We start from the raw sequence: 17,466 nt of genomic DNA, 5'->3' as shown, positions 1-17,466 counted from the left end.
GTAACCACCCCGACTCCACATGTAGACCGGTCACTCACACAGTGTAACCACCCCGACTCCACATATAGACCGGTCACTCACACAGTGTAACTACCCCGACTCCACATGTAGACTGGTCACTCACACAGTGTAACTACCCCGACTCCACATGTAGACCGGTCACACACAGTGTAACTACCCCGACTCCACATGTAGACTGGTCACTCACACAGTGTAACTACCCCGACTCCACATGTAGACTGGTCACTCACACAGTGTAACCACCCCGACTCCACATGTAGACTGGTCACTCACACAGTGTAACGACCCCGACTCCACATGTAGACTGGTCACTCACACAGTGTAACTACCCCGACTCCACATGTAGACTGGTCACTCACACAGTGTAACTACCCCGACTCCACATGTAGACCGGTCACTCACACAGTGTAACTACCCCGACTCCACATGTAGACTGGTCACTCACACAGTGTAACCACCCCGACTCCACATGTAGACCGGTCACACACAGTGTAACTACCCCGACTCCACATGTAGACTGGTCACTCACACAGTGTAACTACCCCGACTCCACATGTAGACCGGTCACTCACACAGTGTAACTAACCCTGAATCCACATGTAGACCGGTCGCTCACACAGTGTAACTACCCCGACTCCACATGTAGAGCGGTCGCTCACACAGTGTAACCACCCCGACTCCACATGTAGACTGGTCACTCACACAGTGTAACTACCCCGACTCCACATGTAGACCGGTCGCTCACACAGTGTAACTACCCCGACTCCACATGTAGACTGGTTACTCACACAGTGCAAACACCCCGACTCCACATGTAGACCGGTCACTCACACAGTGTAACCACCCCGACTCCACATGTAGACCGGTCACTCACACAGTGTAACCACCCCGACTCCACATGTAGACTGGTTACTCACACAGTGCAAACACCCCGACTCCACATGTAGACCGGTCACTCACACAGTGTAACCACCCCGACTCCACATGTAGACTGGTCACTCACACAGTGTAACTACCCCGACTCCACATGTAGACCGGTCACTCACACAGTGTAACTACCCCGACTCCACATGTAGACTGGTCACTCACACAGTGTAACTACCCCGACTCCACATGTAGACCGGTCACTCACACAGTGTAACTACCCCGACTCCACATGTAGACTGGTCACTCACACAGTGTAACGACCCCGACTCCACATGTAGATTGGTCACTCACACAGTGTAACCACCCCGACTCCACATGTAGACCGGTCACACACAGTGTAACTACCCCGACTCCACATGTAGACTGGTCACTCACACAGTGTAACTACCCCGACTCCACATGTAGACCGGTCACTCACACAGTGTAACTACCCCGACTCCACATATAGACTGGTCACTCACACAGTGTAACCACCCCGACTCCACATGTAGACCGGTCACACACAGTGTAACTACCCCGACTCCACATGTAGACTGGTCACTCACACAGTGTAACTACCCCGACTCCACATGTAGACCGGTCACTCACACAGTGTAACTAACCCTGAATCCACATGTAGACCGGTCGCTCACACAGTGTAACCACCCCGACTCCACATGTAGACTGGTTACTCACACAGTGTAACCACCCCGACTCCACATGTAGACTGGTTACTCACACAGTGCAAACACCCCGACTCCACATGTAGACCGGTCACTCACACAGTGTAACCACCCCGACTCCACATGTAGACCGGTCACTCACACAGTGTAACCACCCCGACTCCACATGTAGACTGGTTACTCACACAGTGCAAACACCCCGACTCCACATGTAGACCGGTCACTCACACAGTGTAACCACCCCGACTCCACATGTAGACTGGTCACTCACACAGTGTAACTACCCCGACTCCACATGTAGCCCGGTCACTCACACAGTGTAACTACCCCGACTCCACATGTAGACTGGTCACTCACACAGTGTAACTACCCCGACTCCACATGTAGACCGGTCACTCACACAGTGTAACCACCCCGACTCCACATGTAGACTGGTCACTCACACAGTGTAACCACCCCGACTCCACATGTAGACCGGTCACTCACACAGTGTAACCACCCCGACTCCACATATAGACCGGTCACTCACACAGTGTAACTACCCCGACTCCACATGTAGACTGGTCACTCACACAGTGTAACTACCCCGACTCCACATGTAGACCGGTCACACACAGTGTAACTACCCCGACTCCACATGTAGACTGGTCACTCACACAGTGTAACTACCCCGACTCCACATGTAGACTGGTCACTCACACAGTGTAACCACCCCGACTCCACATGTAGACTGGTCACTCACACAGTGTAACGACCCCGACTCCACATGTAGACTGGTCACTCACACAGTGTAACTACCCCGACTCCACATGTAGACTGGTCACTCACACAGTGTAACTACCCCGACTCCACATGTAGACCGGTCACTCACACAGTGTAACTACCCCGACTCCACATGTAGACTGGTCACTCACACAGTGTAACCACCCCGACTCCACATGTAGACCGGTCACACACAGTGTAACTACCCCGACTCCACATGTAGACTGGTCACTCACACAGTGTAACTACCCCGACTCCACATGTAGACCGGTCACTCACACAGTGTAACTAACCCTGAATCCACATGTAGACCGGTCGCTCACACAGTGTAACTACCCCGACTCCACATGTAGAGCGGTCGCTCACACAGTGTAACCACCCCGACTCCACATGTAGACTGGTCACTCACACAGTGTAACTACCCCGACTCCACATGTAGACCGGTCGCTCACACAGTGTAACTACCCCGACTCCACATGTAGACTGGTTACTCACACAGTGCAAACACCCCGACTCCACATGTAGACCGGTCACTCACACAGTGTAACCACCCCGACTCCACATGTAGACCGGTCACTCACACAGTGTAACCACCCCGACTCCACATGTAGACTGGTTACTCACACAGTGCAAACACCCCGACTCCACATGTAGACCGGTCACTCACACAGTGTAACCACCCCGACTCCACATGTAGACTGGTCACTCACACAGTGTAACTACCCCGACTCCACATGTAGACCGGTCACTCACACAGTGTAACTACCCCGACTCCACATGTAGACTGGTCACTCACACAGTGTAACCCCCCCTCCCCCCACAATGCAGACTGGTCACTCACGCAGTGTAACCGCACCCCTCCATGAAGACTGGTCAGTCACAGTGTAACCCTCTCCCTCACAAAGCCATCAGTCACAGCCATGCATCATCTGCCCCCACCACCCCCCCAGATTCTACATGTAGACTGATCACTCACACAGCGTAACCCTCCCCCTCACAAAGCCATCAGTCACAGCCATGCATCATCCACAGACAGTGGCGTTCGTCACAAGTGATTCCTACCTTGACACTGTAGTCAAAACGCAGTCTCTCAGCTGTGATGTGTGAACCCATCTGCTCAGTGTGATCTCCAAGCACACTGCGTAGGGCAAAGTTCAGCAGATGAGTGGCTGTGTGTTTTATCATACAGGCAAGACGATGAGCCTGGTAAGTGATAAACAAAGTGAGCAGCATTACAGAGCAAGATGGTGGCAATTTAACAGGATGAATCATCCACAGACCCAGGCTAATAAGCTCACCTCTCACCATGGCAGCTGCACAAATTTGAAATAAGGAGCTAGTCTCAGTAATGCTGATTGTGAAAGTATCAGATTGTTGTAAAAAGCCATCCAGTTCAGCTAGATCTTTGAGGAGAGAAAATCTGTCGTCCTTACCCAATCTGACCTACATGTGACTCCAGATCCACAATCATGTGGCTGACTTTCAACTGGTCTCCCAAATGCCCCTGGCCCATCCACACCTTCCCAATGAAGGTGAAATCTTGCCAATGACGCTCACAATTTCAAAGCAAGCACAGACTGGTTACAAAACTGTCACCCTGAACACAGTCCACAATGCCAGAAATGGCACAACTGCCCAGAAACCATCGCATAAAAAGCAAATTACCTCATCCACAAACAGGTTGAGTCTGTCTCCAACGTGTAATGATTCAGGGACACAGACGGTGTGAATCACAAACCCTCCCGCTGTTTGTACATCCTCCACTGGGAGCAGAACATCCTGAGGAAAATCAGAATGGAACCAAGTGTTTGCTTCAGTTAGTCTCTTCAGCTTTAAGTTACCATGGCGATGGAGCACTGCCCATCCAGGGCCAACACCCAGCACCTGCAAGTGTGTGCCAAGCAATAGGGTTCAGTCACAGGTGAGTCAGGCCGACAGGCCCTGAGCACTACTGAGGGAGCGCCGCACAGTCAGAGGGTCAGTACTGAGGGAGCGCCGCACAGTCAGAGGGTCAGTACTGAGGGAGTGCCGCACAGTCAGAGGGTCAGTACTGAGGGAGCGCCGCACAGTCAGAGGGTCAGTACTGAGGGAGTGCCGCACAGTCAGAGGGTCAGTACTGAGGGAGTGCCACACTGTCAGAGGGTCAGTACTAAGGGAGTGCCGCACTGTCAGAGGGTCAGTACTGTGGGAGTGCTGCACTGTCAGAGGGTCAGTACTGAGGGAGCGCCGCACAGTCAGAGGGTCAGTACTGAGGGAGTGCCGCACTGTCAGAGGGTCAGTACTGAGGGAGTGCCGCACTGTCAGAGGGTCAGCACTGAGGGAGTGCTGCACTGTCAGAGGGTCAGTACTGAGGGAGCGCTGCACAGTCAGAGGGTCAGTACTGAGGGAGCGCCGCACAGTCAGAGGGTCAGTACTGAGGGAGTGCCGCACTGTCAGAGGGTCAGTACTGAGGGAGTGCCGCACTGTCAGAGGATCAGTACTGAGGGAGCGCCGCACAGTCAGAGGGTCAGAGCTGAGGGAGTGCCGCACTGTCAGAGGATCAGTACTGAGGGAGCGCTGCACTGTCAGAGGGTCAGTACTGAGGGAGTGCTGCACTGTCAGAGGGTCAGTACTGAGGGAGTGCCGCACTGTCAGAGGGTCAGTGCTGAGGGAGCGCCGCATTGTCAGAGGGTCAGTGCTGAGGGAGCGCTGCACTGTCAGAGGGTCAGTGCTGAGGGAGCGCCGCATTGTCAGAGGGTCAGAGCTGAGGGAGTGCCGCACTGTCAGAGGATCAGTACTGAGGGAGCGCTGCACTGTCAGAGGGTCAGTACTGAGGGAGCGCTGCATAGTCAGAGGGTCAGTACTGAGGGAGCGCCGCACAGTCAGAGGGTCAGTACTGAGGGAGTGCCGCACTGTCAGAGGGTCAGTACTGAGGGAGTGCCGCACTGTCAGAGGATCAGTACTGAGGGAGCGCCGCACAGTCAGAGGGTCAGAGCTGAGGGAGTGCCGCACTGTCAGAGGATCAGTACTGAGGGAGCGCTGCACTGTCAGAGGGTCAGTACTGAGGGAGTGCTGCACTGTCAGAGGGTCAGTACTGAGGGAGTGCCGCACTGTCAGAGGGTCAGTGCTGAGGGAGCGCCGCATTGTCAGAGGGTCAGTGCTGAGGGAGCGCTGCACTGTCAGAGGGTCAGTGCTGAGGGAGCGCCGCATTGTCAGAGGGTCAGAGCTGAGGGAGTGCCGCACTGTCAGAGGATCAGTACTGAGGGAGCGCTGCACTGTCAGAGGGTCAGTACTGAGGGAGTGCTGCACTGTCAGAGGGTCAGTGCTGAGGGAGCGCTGCACTGTCAGAGGGTCAGTACTGAGGGAATGCTGCACTGTCAGAGGGTCAGTATTGAGGGAGTGCCGCACTGTCAGAGGGTCAGTGCTGAGGGAGCGCCGCATTGTCAGAGGGTCAGTACTGAGGGAGTGCCGCACTGTCAGAGGGTCAGTACTGAGGGAGCGCTGCACTGTCAGAGGGTCAGTACTGAGGGAGCGCCGCATTGTCAGAGGGTCAGTGCTGAGGGAGCGCCGCATTGTCAGAGGGTCAGTGCTGAGGGAGCGCTGCACTGTCAGAGGGTCAGTGCTGAGGGAGCGTCGCATTGTCAGAGGGTCAGTGCTGAGGGAGCGCTGCACTGTCAGAGGGTCGGTACTGAGGGAGCGCCGCATTGTCAGAGGGTCAGTGCTGAGGGAGCGCTGCACTGTCAGAGGGTCAGTGCTGAGGGAGCGCCGCATTGTCAGAGGGTCAGTGCTGAGGGAGCGCTGCACTGTCAGAGGGTCGGTACTGAGGGAGCGCTGCACTGTCAGTACTGAGGGAGTGCCGCACAGTCAGAGGGTCAGTACTGAGGGAGTGCCACACTGTCAGAGGGTCAGTACTGAGGGAGTGCCGCAGTGTCAGAGGGTCAGTACTGAGGGAGTGCCGCACTGTCAGAGGGTCAGTACTGAGGGAGTGCCGCACTGTCAGAGGGTCAGTACTGAGGGAGTGCCGCACTGTCAGATGGTCAGTACTGAGGGAGTGCCGCACTGTCAGAGGGTCAGTACTGAGGGAGTGCCGCACTGTCAGAGGGTCAGTACTGAGGGAGTGCCGCACTGTCAGAGGGTCAGTACTGAGGGAGTGCCGCACTGTCAGAGGGTCAGTACTGAGGGAGTGCCGCACTGTCAGAGGGTCAGTACTGAGGGAGTGCCGCACTGTCAGAGGGTCAGTACTGAGGGAGTGCCGCACTGTCAGGGGGTTAGTACTGAGCGAGTGCTGCACTGTCAGAGGGTCAGTACTGAGGGAGTGTCGCGCTGTCAGAGGGTCAGTACTGAGGGAGTGCTGCACTGTCAGAGGGTCAGTACTGAGGGAGTGCCGCACTGTCAGAGGATCAGTACTGAGCGAGTGCTGCACTGTCAGAGGGTCAGTACTGAGGGAGTGTCGCACTGTCAGAGGGTCAGTACTGAGCGAGTGCTGCACTGTCAGAGGGTCAGTACTGAGGGAGTGTCGCACTGTCAGAGGGTCAGTACTGAGGGAGTGCCGCACTGTCAGAGGGTCAGTACTGAGGGAGTGCCGCACTGTCAGAGGGTCAGTACTGAGCGAGTGCTGCACTGTCAGAGGGTCAGTACTGAGGGAGTGTCGCACTGTCAGAGGGTCAGTACTGAGGGAGTGCTGCACTGTCAGAGGGTCAGTACTGAGGGAGTGCTGCACTGTCAGAGGGTCAGTACTGAGGGCGTGCTGCACTGTCAGAGGGTCAGTACTGAGGGAGTGTCGCACTGTCAGAGGGTCAGTACTGAGGGAGTGCCGCACTGTCAGAGGGTCAGTACTGAGGGAGTGCCACACTGTCAGAGGGTCAGTACTGAGGGAGTGCCGCACTGTCAGAGGGTCAGTGCTGAGGGAGTGCCGCACTGTCAGAGGGTCAGTACTGAGCGAGTGCTGCACTGTCAGAGGGTCAGTACTGAGGGAGTGTCGCACTGTCAGAGGGTCAGTACTGAGGGAGTGCTGCACTGTCAGAGGGTCAGTACTGAGGGCGTGCTGCACTGTCAGAGGGTCAGTACTGAGGGAGTGTCGCACTGTCAGAGGGTCAGTACTGAAGGAGTGCCGCACTGTCGGAGGGTCAGTACTGAGGGAGTGCCACACTGTCAGAGGGTCAGTACTGAGGGAGTGCCGCACTGTCAGAGGGTCAGTGCTGAGGGAGTGCCGCACTGTCAGAGGGTCAGTGCTGAGGGAATACTAAATCAGTGTATGGGTCATTACATTGCAGTGCCCCATGAGCTGCCCTGACAGGTGGTGCATCGGTGTACATGATAAATTTGGTAAACTGCACACTAACACAGTCATTGAGTTATGTGAACATGGATCCAAAACTGACCTGGTGACCCTCTCGGATACAATAGCCCAGGTCATGGCTCTGTCCTCCCTGCTCGCAGTAAAAGTTGGTTCGGTCCAAAATGACACAGCATCGCTGTCCCTCCCCCACCTGCTCAACTAACGAATTGTCCTTGTACAAAGCCAGTACGGTGGCCTGGCAGGGTTTAAATGCTGAAAAACAAATACACACAGATTCATTCTCACTAGGGAGTCAAAGCCAGTGCCCGAGGGCATCAATATGTAACTAACTGCACAATGCAACTGCTTTGGGAGAGATTAATGAGGACAGTGAAGAGCAAGCTTATTCAATACATGGCTATTGGGCTGGATGTAACTTGCGGAGCAGCGGGATCGGCCGGTCTCTGTGGCGCCTTTCAAAAATATAGGAATGGACGATTCTGGCAGAAGCAGCTCCTCCAATCACAGCAACTTTCCTTTCTGCATTGGCTGTTGACAAGCTCAGAAATGCAGATCACTGGCGAGGCTGGGCAGAGACTGTGTGCGTGATCGGGCGCGCAGGCGGGGGCGGGCGAGTGTACCCGTCGTAGAAATCATAGAAACCCTACAGTGCAGAAGGAGGCCATTCGGCCCATCGCGTCTGCACCGACCACAAACCCGGAGTAAACCCATGCAGACACGAGGAGAATGTGCAAACTCCACACAGACAGTGACCCGAGCCGGGAATCGAACCCGGGACCCTGGAGCTGTGAAGCAGCAGTGCTAACCACTGTGCTACCGTGCCGCCCCAAAAGAAAAGCCTTGGAGCATTTGATGGGGACAATGTAGAGGGAGCATTGCTCTGTATCTAACCCCGTGCTGTACCTGTCCTGGGAGTGTTTGATGGGGACAGTGTAGAGGGAGCTTTACTCTGTATCTAACCCCGTGCTGTACCTGTCCAGGGAGTGTTTGATGGGGACAGTGTAGAGGGAGCTTTACTCTGTATCTAACCCCGTGCTGTACCTGTCCAGGGAGTGTTTGATGGGGACAGTGTAGAGGGAGCTTTACTCTGTATCTAACCCCGTGCTGTACCTGTCCAGGGAGTGTTTGATGGGGACAGTGTAGAGGGAGCTTTACTCTGTATCTAACCCCGTGTTGTACCTGTCCTGGGAGTGTTTCATGGGGACAGTGTAGAGGGAGCTTTACTCTGTATCTAACCCCGTGTTGTACCTGTCCAGGGAGTGTTTGATGGGGACAGTGTAGAGGGAGCTTTACTCTGTATCTAACCCCGTGCTGTACCTGTCCAGGGAGTGTTTGATGGGGACAGTGTAGAGGGAGCTTTACTCTGTATCTAACCCCGTGCTGTACTTGTCCAGGGAGTGTTTGATGGGGACAGTGTAGAGGGAGCTTTACTCTGTATCTAACCCCGTGCTGTACCTGTCCAGGGAGTGTTTGATGGGGACAGTGTAGAGGGAGCTTTACTCTGTATCTAACCCCGTGTTGTACCTGTCCAGGGAGTGTTTGATGGGGACAGTGTAGAGGGAACTTTACTCTGTATCTAACCCCGTGTTGTACCTGTCTTGGGAGTGTTTGATGGGGACAGTGTAGAGGGAGCTTTACTCCCTGGATAGGTATATACCAAAGGGCAAGAGTTATAGCTGGGGGAAAGGAAATTATGATGCGATTAGGCGAGATTTAGGTGGCATAGGTTGGGGAAGGAAACTGCAGGGGATGGGCACAATTGAAATGTGGAACTTGTTCAAGGAACAGCTGCTACGCGTCCTTGATAAATATGTACCTGTCAGGCAGGGAGGAAGCAGTCATGTGAGGGAACCGTGGTTTACTAAGGAGGTTGAATCTCTTGTGAAGAGGAAGAAGGAGACTTATGAAAAGATGAGACGTGAAAGCTCAGTTAGGGAGCTTGAGAGTTACAAGTTAGCCAGGAAGGACCAAAAGAAAGAGTTAAGAAGAGCCAGGAGGGGACATGAGAAGTCTTTGGCAGGTAGGATCAAGGAAAACCCTAAAGCTTTCTATAGGTATGTCAGGAGTAAAAGAATGACTAAGGTAAGATTAGGGCCAGTCAAGGACAGGAGTGGGAAGTTGTGCGTGGAGTCTGAAGAAATAGGAGAGGCACTAAATGAATATTTTTCGTCAGTATTCACACTGGAGAGGGACAGTGTCGAGGGGAGTACTGAGATGCAGGCTGTTGGACTGGAAGGGATTGATGTTCATAAGGAGGTGTTAGCAATTCTGGAAAGGGTGAAAATAAATAAGTCCCCTGGGCCGGATGGGATTTATCCTAGGATTCTCTGGGAGGCTAGAGAGCAGATTGCAGAGCCTTTGGCTTTGACCTTTGGGTCGTCATTGTCTACAGGAACAGTGCCAGAAGACTGGAGGATAGCAAATGTTGTCCCCTTGTTCAAAAAGGGGATTAGGGACAACCCTGGTAATTATAGACCGGTGAGCCTTACTTCTGTTGTGGGCAAAGTATTGGAAAGGATTATAAGAGATAGGATTTATAATCACCTGGAAAGGAATAATTTGATTAGGGATAGTCAGCACGGTTTTGTGAAGGATAGTTCGTGCTTCACAAACCTTATTGAGTTCTTTGAGAAGGTGACCAAAGAGGTGGATGAGGGTAAAGCGGTTGATGTGGTGTATATGGATTTCAGCAAAGCGTTTGATAAGGTTCCCCATGGTAAGCTATTGCAGAAAATACGGACACATGGGATTGAGGGTGATTTAGTGGTTTGTATCAGGAATTGGCTAGCTGGAAGAAAACAGAGGGTGGTGGTTGATGGGAAATGTTCATCCTGGAGTTCAGTTACTAGTGGTGTACCGCAAGGAAGCAGTCCGTCCAGGGATCCCCGGTGGTCGTTCCCCTTAGCAACAAGTATTCCGCTTTGGATACGGTTGAGGGGGATGACATAGCAGTGGTGAGCCGCAGTGAGAGGATCTCCAGCACTGTGTCCGTCTCTGTGGCTCGGGAGGGTAAGGGGCAGAGCGGGAGGGCAATAGTTATTAGGGACTCGTTCGTTAGAGGGATAGATAGGAGGTTCTGTGGCAGCAAAAGAGACTCACGGATGTCACGAGCACTGCTGCCTCCAATCACTCCCTCTCAGCTTGCTCCAGTGGAACAATGTAGAGGGAGCTTTACTCTGTATCTAACCCCATGCTGTACCTGTCCTGGGAATGATTGGCGGGGCAATCTGTCATTCCCCAGTTTGCAGGGCTCGGCATTTCTCCGGGAGCCACAATCATGAGCCGCAGTGAATCTCTGCTTCTGAGTTTACCATATTTGCCTTCCTGGAGGGCGTAAGCGTATTTTGCTGAATCTTCGGTTCTGGGCACTCCAATCCCCCTGAGTTTGTTAATACCATGAAGGCTGAGTTGCCCCTCGAGCTGTGTGTCTGACTGCGTGGATTGCCTGAGACACTGGAGACAGAAAACAATTGATCAAACTACACAGCATTGCAGGAACAGCAAAATGAGCACAAAGCTCATTGGCAAAGTATCTGCTCAGAAGCTCCTCCACATATATTCCATGTGAAACTAGTATCTCTCATTGGGATCTTGTCCAGTGTTCCTGGAATACTTGTTTCCAAAAATTGAGGGAATGGTTTCTCTCTGAGCTCTGTACTTGTGAACTGTAGGAAGCCAGCTGTACTCATTATTACCCACACGTTTTCTGCATGGAGTTTAGGGCAGACTTTAGTCGGCAGCCAAGGGCACCTCGGTGGGGCAGGGTGCCCAGACGGGCAGTTGGTCTGGTTTACAGCTCCTCTTACAGCGTGCATGAGGGAACACAAGTGAGACAACAGGGCACTCCAAACAAGGAAAGCACACAATGTCTCACTGTATCCTGTTTGCAGTTCACAAATGGTCCTGCCTGAATTTATATAGCATATCACAGCTTGAACTTCCTGTTATCCCAAGCTGCATCACAGGAACATTATCACTGACTGACATCAACCCAAAGTTGAACAAAAGCTTGGTCAAAGTGGTGGCGAGTTGCGGGGGGCAGGCTGATGGGAAAGGGGAAGGGTGAAGGGGTGCCAGATGGCAGGGAGGAATGATGGGAGGCAGTGGGGGAGCGGTAGGGGGGGGGGGGGCGGTCACAGGGCGAGGGACAAAGTGGCAGCCATCGCCCAGAGGGAGAGGTGGACATCACCTATCAGCCCTCACCTCTGCTTCCTCCTTCGCCAACTGCCCTAAGGCCTCGGTGTCCACGACGACTGCTTTCTCTTCCAGCATCAGGCCAATCAGATCGAGGGGAAAGCCCAAGTTCCTGTGCAGGGACCAGGCAACGTCCACTGTAACCATGGAGAGGAGAGTGAGTAACTGAGCTCCACATCCACACACTCAAAAAGTGTCCCTCAGCCACTTATTTCCTGACCCCATCTAGCTCCAGCTTATCCCAAACCGACCGGTTGTTAATCCGTACACACAGGCACCTGTGTGTCTGCATTGTGATCATAGTAGTGTAACTGATATGGATATATCATCGAGAAATGCAGCATATATATATCTATATATATATTATATATAGATATATATTGTTTCAGGAGATTGTTTAAAACATTCTACAAAAACCACAAAAGGTCGAGAAACTACAAAAGGTCGTGAATGTAGCCCAATCCATCACGCAAACCAGCCTCCCATCCATTGACTCTGTCTACACTTCCCGCTGCCTTGGCAAAGCAGCCAGCATAATTAAGGACCCCACGCACCCCGGACATTCTCTCTTCCACCTTCTTCCATCGGGAAAATTCTGTAAACTTTAGGATAGTAATGGAAAAAGTAATAGAAAAAGATGAGTGTTGTCCTATGGGTAAGGTGCTGAATTGGGGGAAGGCTAACTACAGCCGGATTAGGCAGGATTTGGTGGTTGTTGATTGGGAGCGGCTGTTCGAGGGTAAATCCACATCTGGCATGTGGGAGTCTTTTAAGGAGCAGTTGATAGGACTGCAGGACAGGCATATGCCTGTAAAGAGGAAGGATAAGAAAGGTAGGATTCGAGAGCCGTGGATAACCAGTGAAATTGTGGGTCTAATCAAAAAGAAAAAAGAGGCATACATGAGGTCCAGGCAACTAAAAACAGATGGAGCACTGGAGGAATACAGAGAAAGTAGAAAAGAACTCAAACAGGGAGTTAGAAGAGCAAAAAGGGGTCACGAAATGTCCTTGGCAGACAGGATTAAGGAGAATCCTAAGGCATTTTATACATACGTTAGGAACAAGAGGGTTGTTAGGGAAAGAATCAGACCTCTCAGGGACAAAAGAGGGGAATTATGCTTAGAACCGAAGGAAGTAGGTGAGATCATAGAAATCATAGAAACCCTACAGTGCAGAAGGAGGCCATTCGGCCCATCGAGTCTGCACCGACCACAATCCCACCCAGGCCCTACCCCCACATATTTACCTGCTAATCCCTCTAACCGATGCATCTCAGGACTCTAAGGGACAATTTTTAACCTAGCCAATCAACCTAACCCGCACATCTTTGGACAGTGGGAGGAAACCGGAGCACCCGGAGGAAACCCACGCAGACACGAGGAGAATGTGCAAACTCCACACAGACAGTGACCCGAGCCGGGAATCAAACCCGGGACCCTGGAGCTGTGAAGCAGCAGTGCTAACCACTGTGCTACCGTGCCGCCCTAAACGAATACTTTGCATCAGTATTCACAAAGGAGAGGGAACATGTTGACTGGTATTGTCTCAGAGAGATGTGTTGACCTGTTAGAAAAAATCTCAATTACAACGGAGGAAGTGTTAGGTTTTTTAGGAAACATTAAGACAGACAAATCCCCAGGGCCGGATGGCATCGATCCTAGACTCCTCAGGGAGGCAAGAGATGAAATTGCTGGGCCTCTAACAGAAATCTTTGTCTCTTCACTGGACACAGGTGAGGTCCCAGAGGATTGGAGGATAGCAAATGTGGTCCTGTTATTTAAGAAGGGTACCAAGGATAATCCGGATAATTATAGGCCGGTGAGCTTGACGTCCGTGGTAGGGAAATTGTTGGAGAAGATTCTTAGAGATAGGGTATATGCACATTTAGAACTGAATAATCTCATTAGCGATAGACAGCATGGTTTTGTACGAGGGAGGTCATGCCTCACAAATTTGGTTGAGTTTTTTGAGGAGGTGACAAAAACAATTGACGAGGGAAGGGCCGTGGATGTCGTCTATGTGGATTTTAGTAAAGCGTTTGACAAGGTCCCTCATGGCAGGCTAGTGCAAAAGGTTAAATCTCACGGGATAAAAGGTGAGCTAGCTAGATGGGTGGAGAACTGGCTTAGCCATAGAAGACAGAGGGTAACAGTGGAGGGGTCTTTTTCCGGTTGGAGGTCTGTGACTAGTGGACTTCCGCAGGGCTCTGTACTGGGACCTCTGCTGTTTGTGATATATATAAATGATTTGGAGGAAGTTGTAGCTGGTGTGATTAGTAAGTTTGCGGACGACACGAAGATTGCTGGAGTTGCAGATAGTGATGAACATTGTCAGAGAATACAGCAGGATATAGATAGGCTGGAACATTGGGCGGAGAATTGGCAGATGGAATTTAATCCAGATAAATGCAAAGTGATGCATTTCGGTAGATCTAATGTAAGGGAGAGCTATACAATAAATGGCAGAACCATCAGGAGTATAGACACACAGAGGGACCTGGGTGTACAAGTCCACAGATCCTTAAAGGTGGCAGCACAGGTGGAGAGGGTGGTCAAGAAGGCATATGGCATGCTTGCCTTTATTGGACGGGGCATAGAATATAAAAGTTGGCATATGATGTTGCGGCTGTATAGAACGTTGGTTCGGCCACATTTGGAATACTGCATCCAGTTCTGGTCGCCACACTACCAGAAGGACGTGGAGGCGTTAGAGAGAGTACAGAGGAGGTTTACCAGGATGTTGCCTGGTATGGAGGGTCTTAGCTATGAGGAGAGATTGGGTAAACTGGGGATGTTCTCCCTGGAAAGACGGAGGATGAGGGGCGATCTAATAGAGGTGTATAAAATTATGAAGGGCATAGATAGGGTGAACAGTGGGAAGCTTTTTCCCAGGTCGGAGGTGACGAACACAAGGGGTCACAGGTTCAAGGTGAGGGGGGCAAGGTTCAACACAGATGTCAGGGGGACGTATTGTACACAGAGGGTGGTGGGGGCCTGGAATGCACTCCCAAGCAAGGTGATTGAGGCGGACACGCTGGGATCGTTTAAGACTTATCTAGATAGCCACATGAACAGACTGGGAATAGAGGGATACAAACGAATGGTCTCGTTGGGCACATGAGGAGGGCAGGCTTGGAGGGCCAAAGGGCCTGTTCCTGTGCTGTATTGTTCTTTGTAAAAGATACAATAGTCTGAGGTCACATACTAACTGACTCTGACAAAGAACAAAGAACAATACAGCACAGGAACAGGCCCTTCGGCCCTCCAAGCCCGCGCCGCTCCCCGGTCCAGGATTGAATCCTGAATCCAGGATCCCCGCCCAATTTTCCAGCCTATCTACATACCAATATCCTATCCACCGAGCTGTCCCTCACAGCTACGATGCTTTGTTCATTACAACCTATTAACTCACCCCCACCCCCCTATTCCAGACCATGTGATCCCCAGGGAGAGGCGAAAACCCAGAGTGAAAAACCCCAGGGCCAATATGGGGAAAAAAAAAAATCTGGGAAATTCCTCTCCGACCCCCTGAGGCGATCGAAACGAGTACAGGAGATCACAATGGCCCTGATCGGAAAATGCTTCCCAACCCTAGTCATTTCCACTTCCATGAACACCATATGAATTCCCTGCCCCCGAGACAGGTTCCCAACTATCCGCAGTCTCGCTCTGTACTGGCACCAGCAAGATGATCATAGAATGAAGCCTTGAAACGAGAAACAAGGAACAATTAGCCCGCGCCGCTCCCTGGTCCAAACTAGACCACTCTTTTGTATCCCTCCATTCCCACTCCGGTCATATAGCTGTCTAGATAAGTCTTAAACGTTCCCAGTGTGTCCGCCTCCACCACCTTGCCCGGCAACACATTCCAGGCCCCCACGACCCTCTGTGTGAAATATGTCCTTCTGATATCTGTGTTAAACCTCCCCCCCTTCAAAGAACAAAGAACAGTACAGCACAGGAAACAGGCCTTCGGCCCTCCAAGCCTGTGCCGCTCCTTGGTCCAACTAGACCAATCGTTTGTATCCCTCCATTCCCAGGCTGCTCATGTGACTATCCAGGTAAGTCTTAAACAATGTCAGCGTGCCTGCCTCCACCACCCTACTTGGCAGCGCATTCCAGGCCCCCACCACCCTCTGTGTAAAAAACGTCCCTCTGATGTCTGAGTTATACTTCGCCCCTCTCAGCTTGAGCCCGTGACCCCTCGTGATCGTCACCTCCGACCTGGGAAAAAGCTTCCCACTGTTCACCCTATCTATACCCTTCATAATCTTGTATACCTCTATTAGATCTCCCCTCATTCTCCGTCTTTCCAAGGAGAACAACCCCAGTCTACCCAATCTCTCCTCATAGCTAAGACCCTCCATACCAGGCAATATCCTGGTAAACCTTCTCTGCACTCTCTCCAATGCCTCCACGTCCTTCTGGTAGTGCGGCGACCAGAACTGGACGCAGTACTCCAAATGCGGCCTAACCAGCGTTCTATACAGCTGCATCATCAGACTCCAGCTTTTATACTCTATACCCCGTCCTATAAAGGCAAGCATACCATATGCCTTCTTCACCACCTTCTCCACCTGTGTTGCCACCTTCAAGGATTTGTGGACTTGCACACCTAGGTCCCTCTGTGTTTCTATACTCCTGATGACTCTGCCATTTATTGCATAACTCCTCCCTACATTATTTCTTCCAAAATGCATCACTTCGCATTTATCCGGATTAAATTCCATCTGCCACCTCTCCGCCCAATTTTCCAGCCTATCTATATCCTGCTGTATTGCCCGACAATGCTCTTCGCTATCCGCAATTCCAGCCATCTTTGTGTCATCCGCAAACTTGCTGATTACACCAGTTACACCTTCTTCCAAATTATTTATATATATCACAAATAGCAGAGGTCCCAGTACAGAGCCCTGCGGAACACCACTGGTCACAGACCTCCAGCCGGAAAAAGACCCTTCGACCACTACCCTCTGTCTCCTATGGCCAAGCCAGTTCTCCACCCATCGAGCCACTTCTCCTTGTATCCCATGAGCCTTAACCTTCTTAACCAACCTGCCATGTGGGGCTTTGTCAAATGCCTTACTGAAATCCATATAGACGACATCCACCGCCCTTCCTTCATCAACCGTTTTTGTCACTTCCTCAAAAAACTCCACCAAATTTGTAAGGCACGACCTCCCTCTTACAAAACCATGCTGTCTGTCACTAATGAGATTGTTCCGTTCTAAATGCACATACATCCTGTCTCTAAGAATCCTCTTTGTTTACTGACGCAAATCTTTGTCTCTCTGATGCAAATCTTTGTCTCGTCACTGGACGCAGGTGAGGTCCCAGAGGATTGGAGGATAGCTAATGTGGTCCCGTTATTTAAGAAGGGTAGGAAGGATAACCTGGGTAATTATAGGCCGGTGAGCTTGACGTCCGTGGTGGGGAAGTTGTTGGAGAAGATTCTTAGAGATAGGATGTATGCGCATTTAGAAAGGAATAAACTCATTAACGATAGTCAGCATGGTTTTGTGAGAGGGAGGTCATGCCTCACTAACCTGGTGGAGTTTTTTGAAGAAGTGACCAGAATGGTTGACGAGGGAAGGGCCGTGGATGTCGTCTATATGGACTTTAG

The 17,466-nt window shown here is 51.7% G+C and overlaps 1 protein-coding gene across 3 annotated transcripts in view; it reads right to left on the bottom strand.

The window, feature by feature from the left end:
- The window catches only part of aars2 (alanyl-tRNA synthetase 2, mitochondrial (putative)), a 149,509-nt gene that overhangs the window by 85,839 nt on the left and 46,204 nt on the right, over nt 1–17,466 (bottom strand). For 2 of the 3 annotated variants that reach the window (XR_013497728.1, XM_078212113.1), the window contains exons 10-14: nt 11,854–11,981; nt 10,962–11,103; nt 7,733–7,902; nt 4,038–4,151; nt 3,435–3,575 (exon numbers count right to left, since the gene is read on the bottom strand). Coding sequence is in view for 1 of the 3 variants with exons in the window: in XM_078212113.1 (XP_078068239.1) it covers nt 3,435–3,575; nt 4,038–4,151; nt 7,733–7,902; nt 10,962–11,103; nt 11,854–11,981 (695 nt within the window). In the remaining 2 variants the exon portion in view is untranslated. Of the gene's footprint in view, nt 1–3,434; nt 3,576–4,037; nt 4,152–7,732; nt 7,903–10,961; nt 11,104–11,853; nt 11,982–17,466 lie in introns of those variants that run through there. The other variant, XR_013497729.1, reaches the window with a different exon arrangement.

This window comes from Mustelus asterias, chromosome 5 (assembly GCF_964213995.1).
Source record: "Mustelus asterias chromosome 5, sMusAst1.hap1.1, whole genome shotgun sequence".
Lineage (NCBI taxonomy): Eukaryota > Metazoa > Chordata > Chondrichthyes > Carcharhiniformes > Triakidae > Mustelus > Mustelus asterias.
The sequence above is the reverse complement of the archived record's forward strand: the minus strand, read 5'-3'. Positions and strand labels throughout refer to the sequence as shown.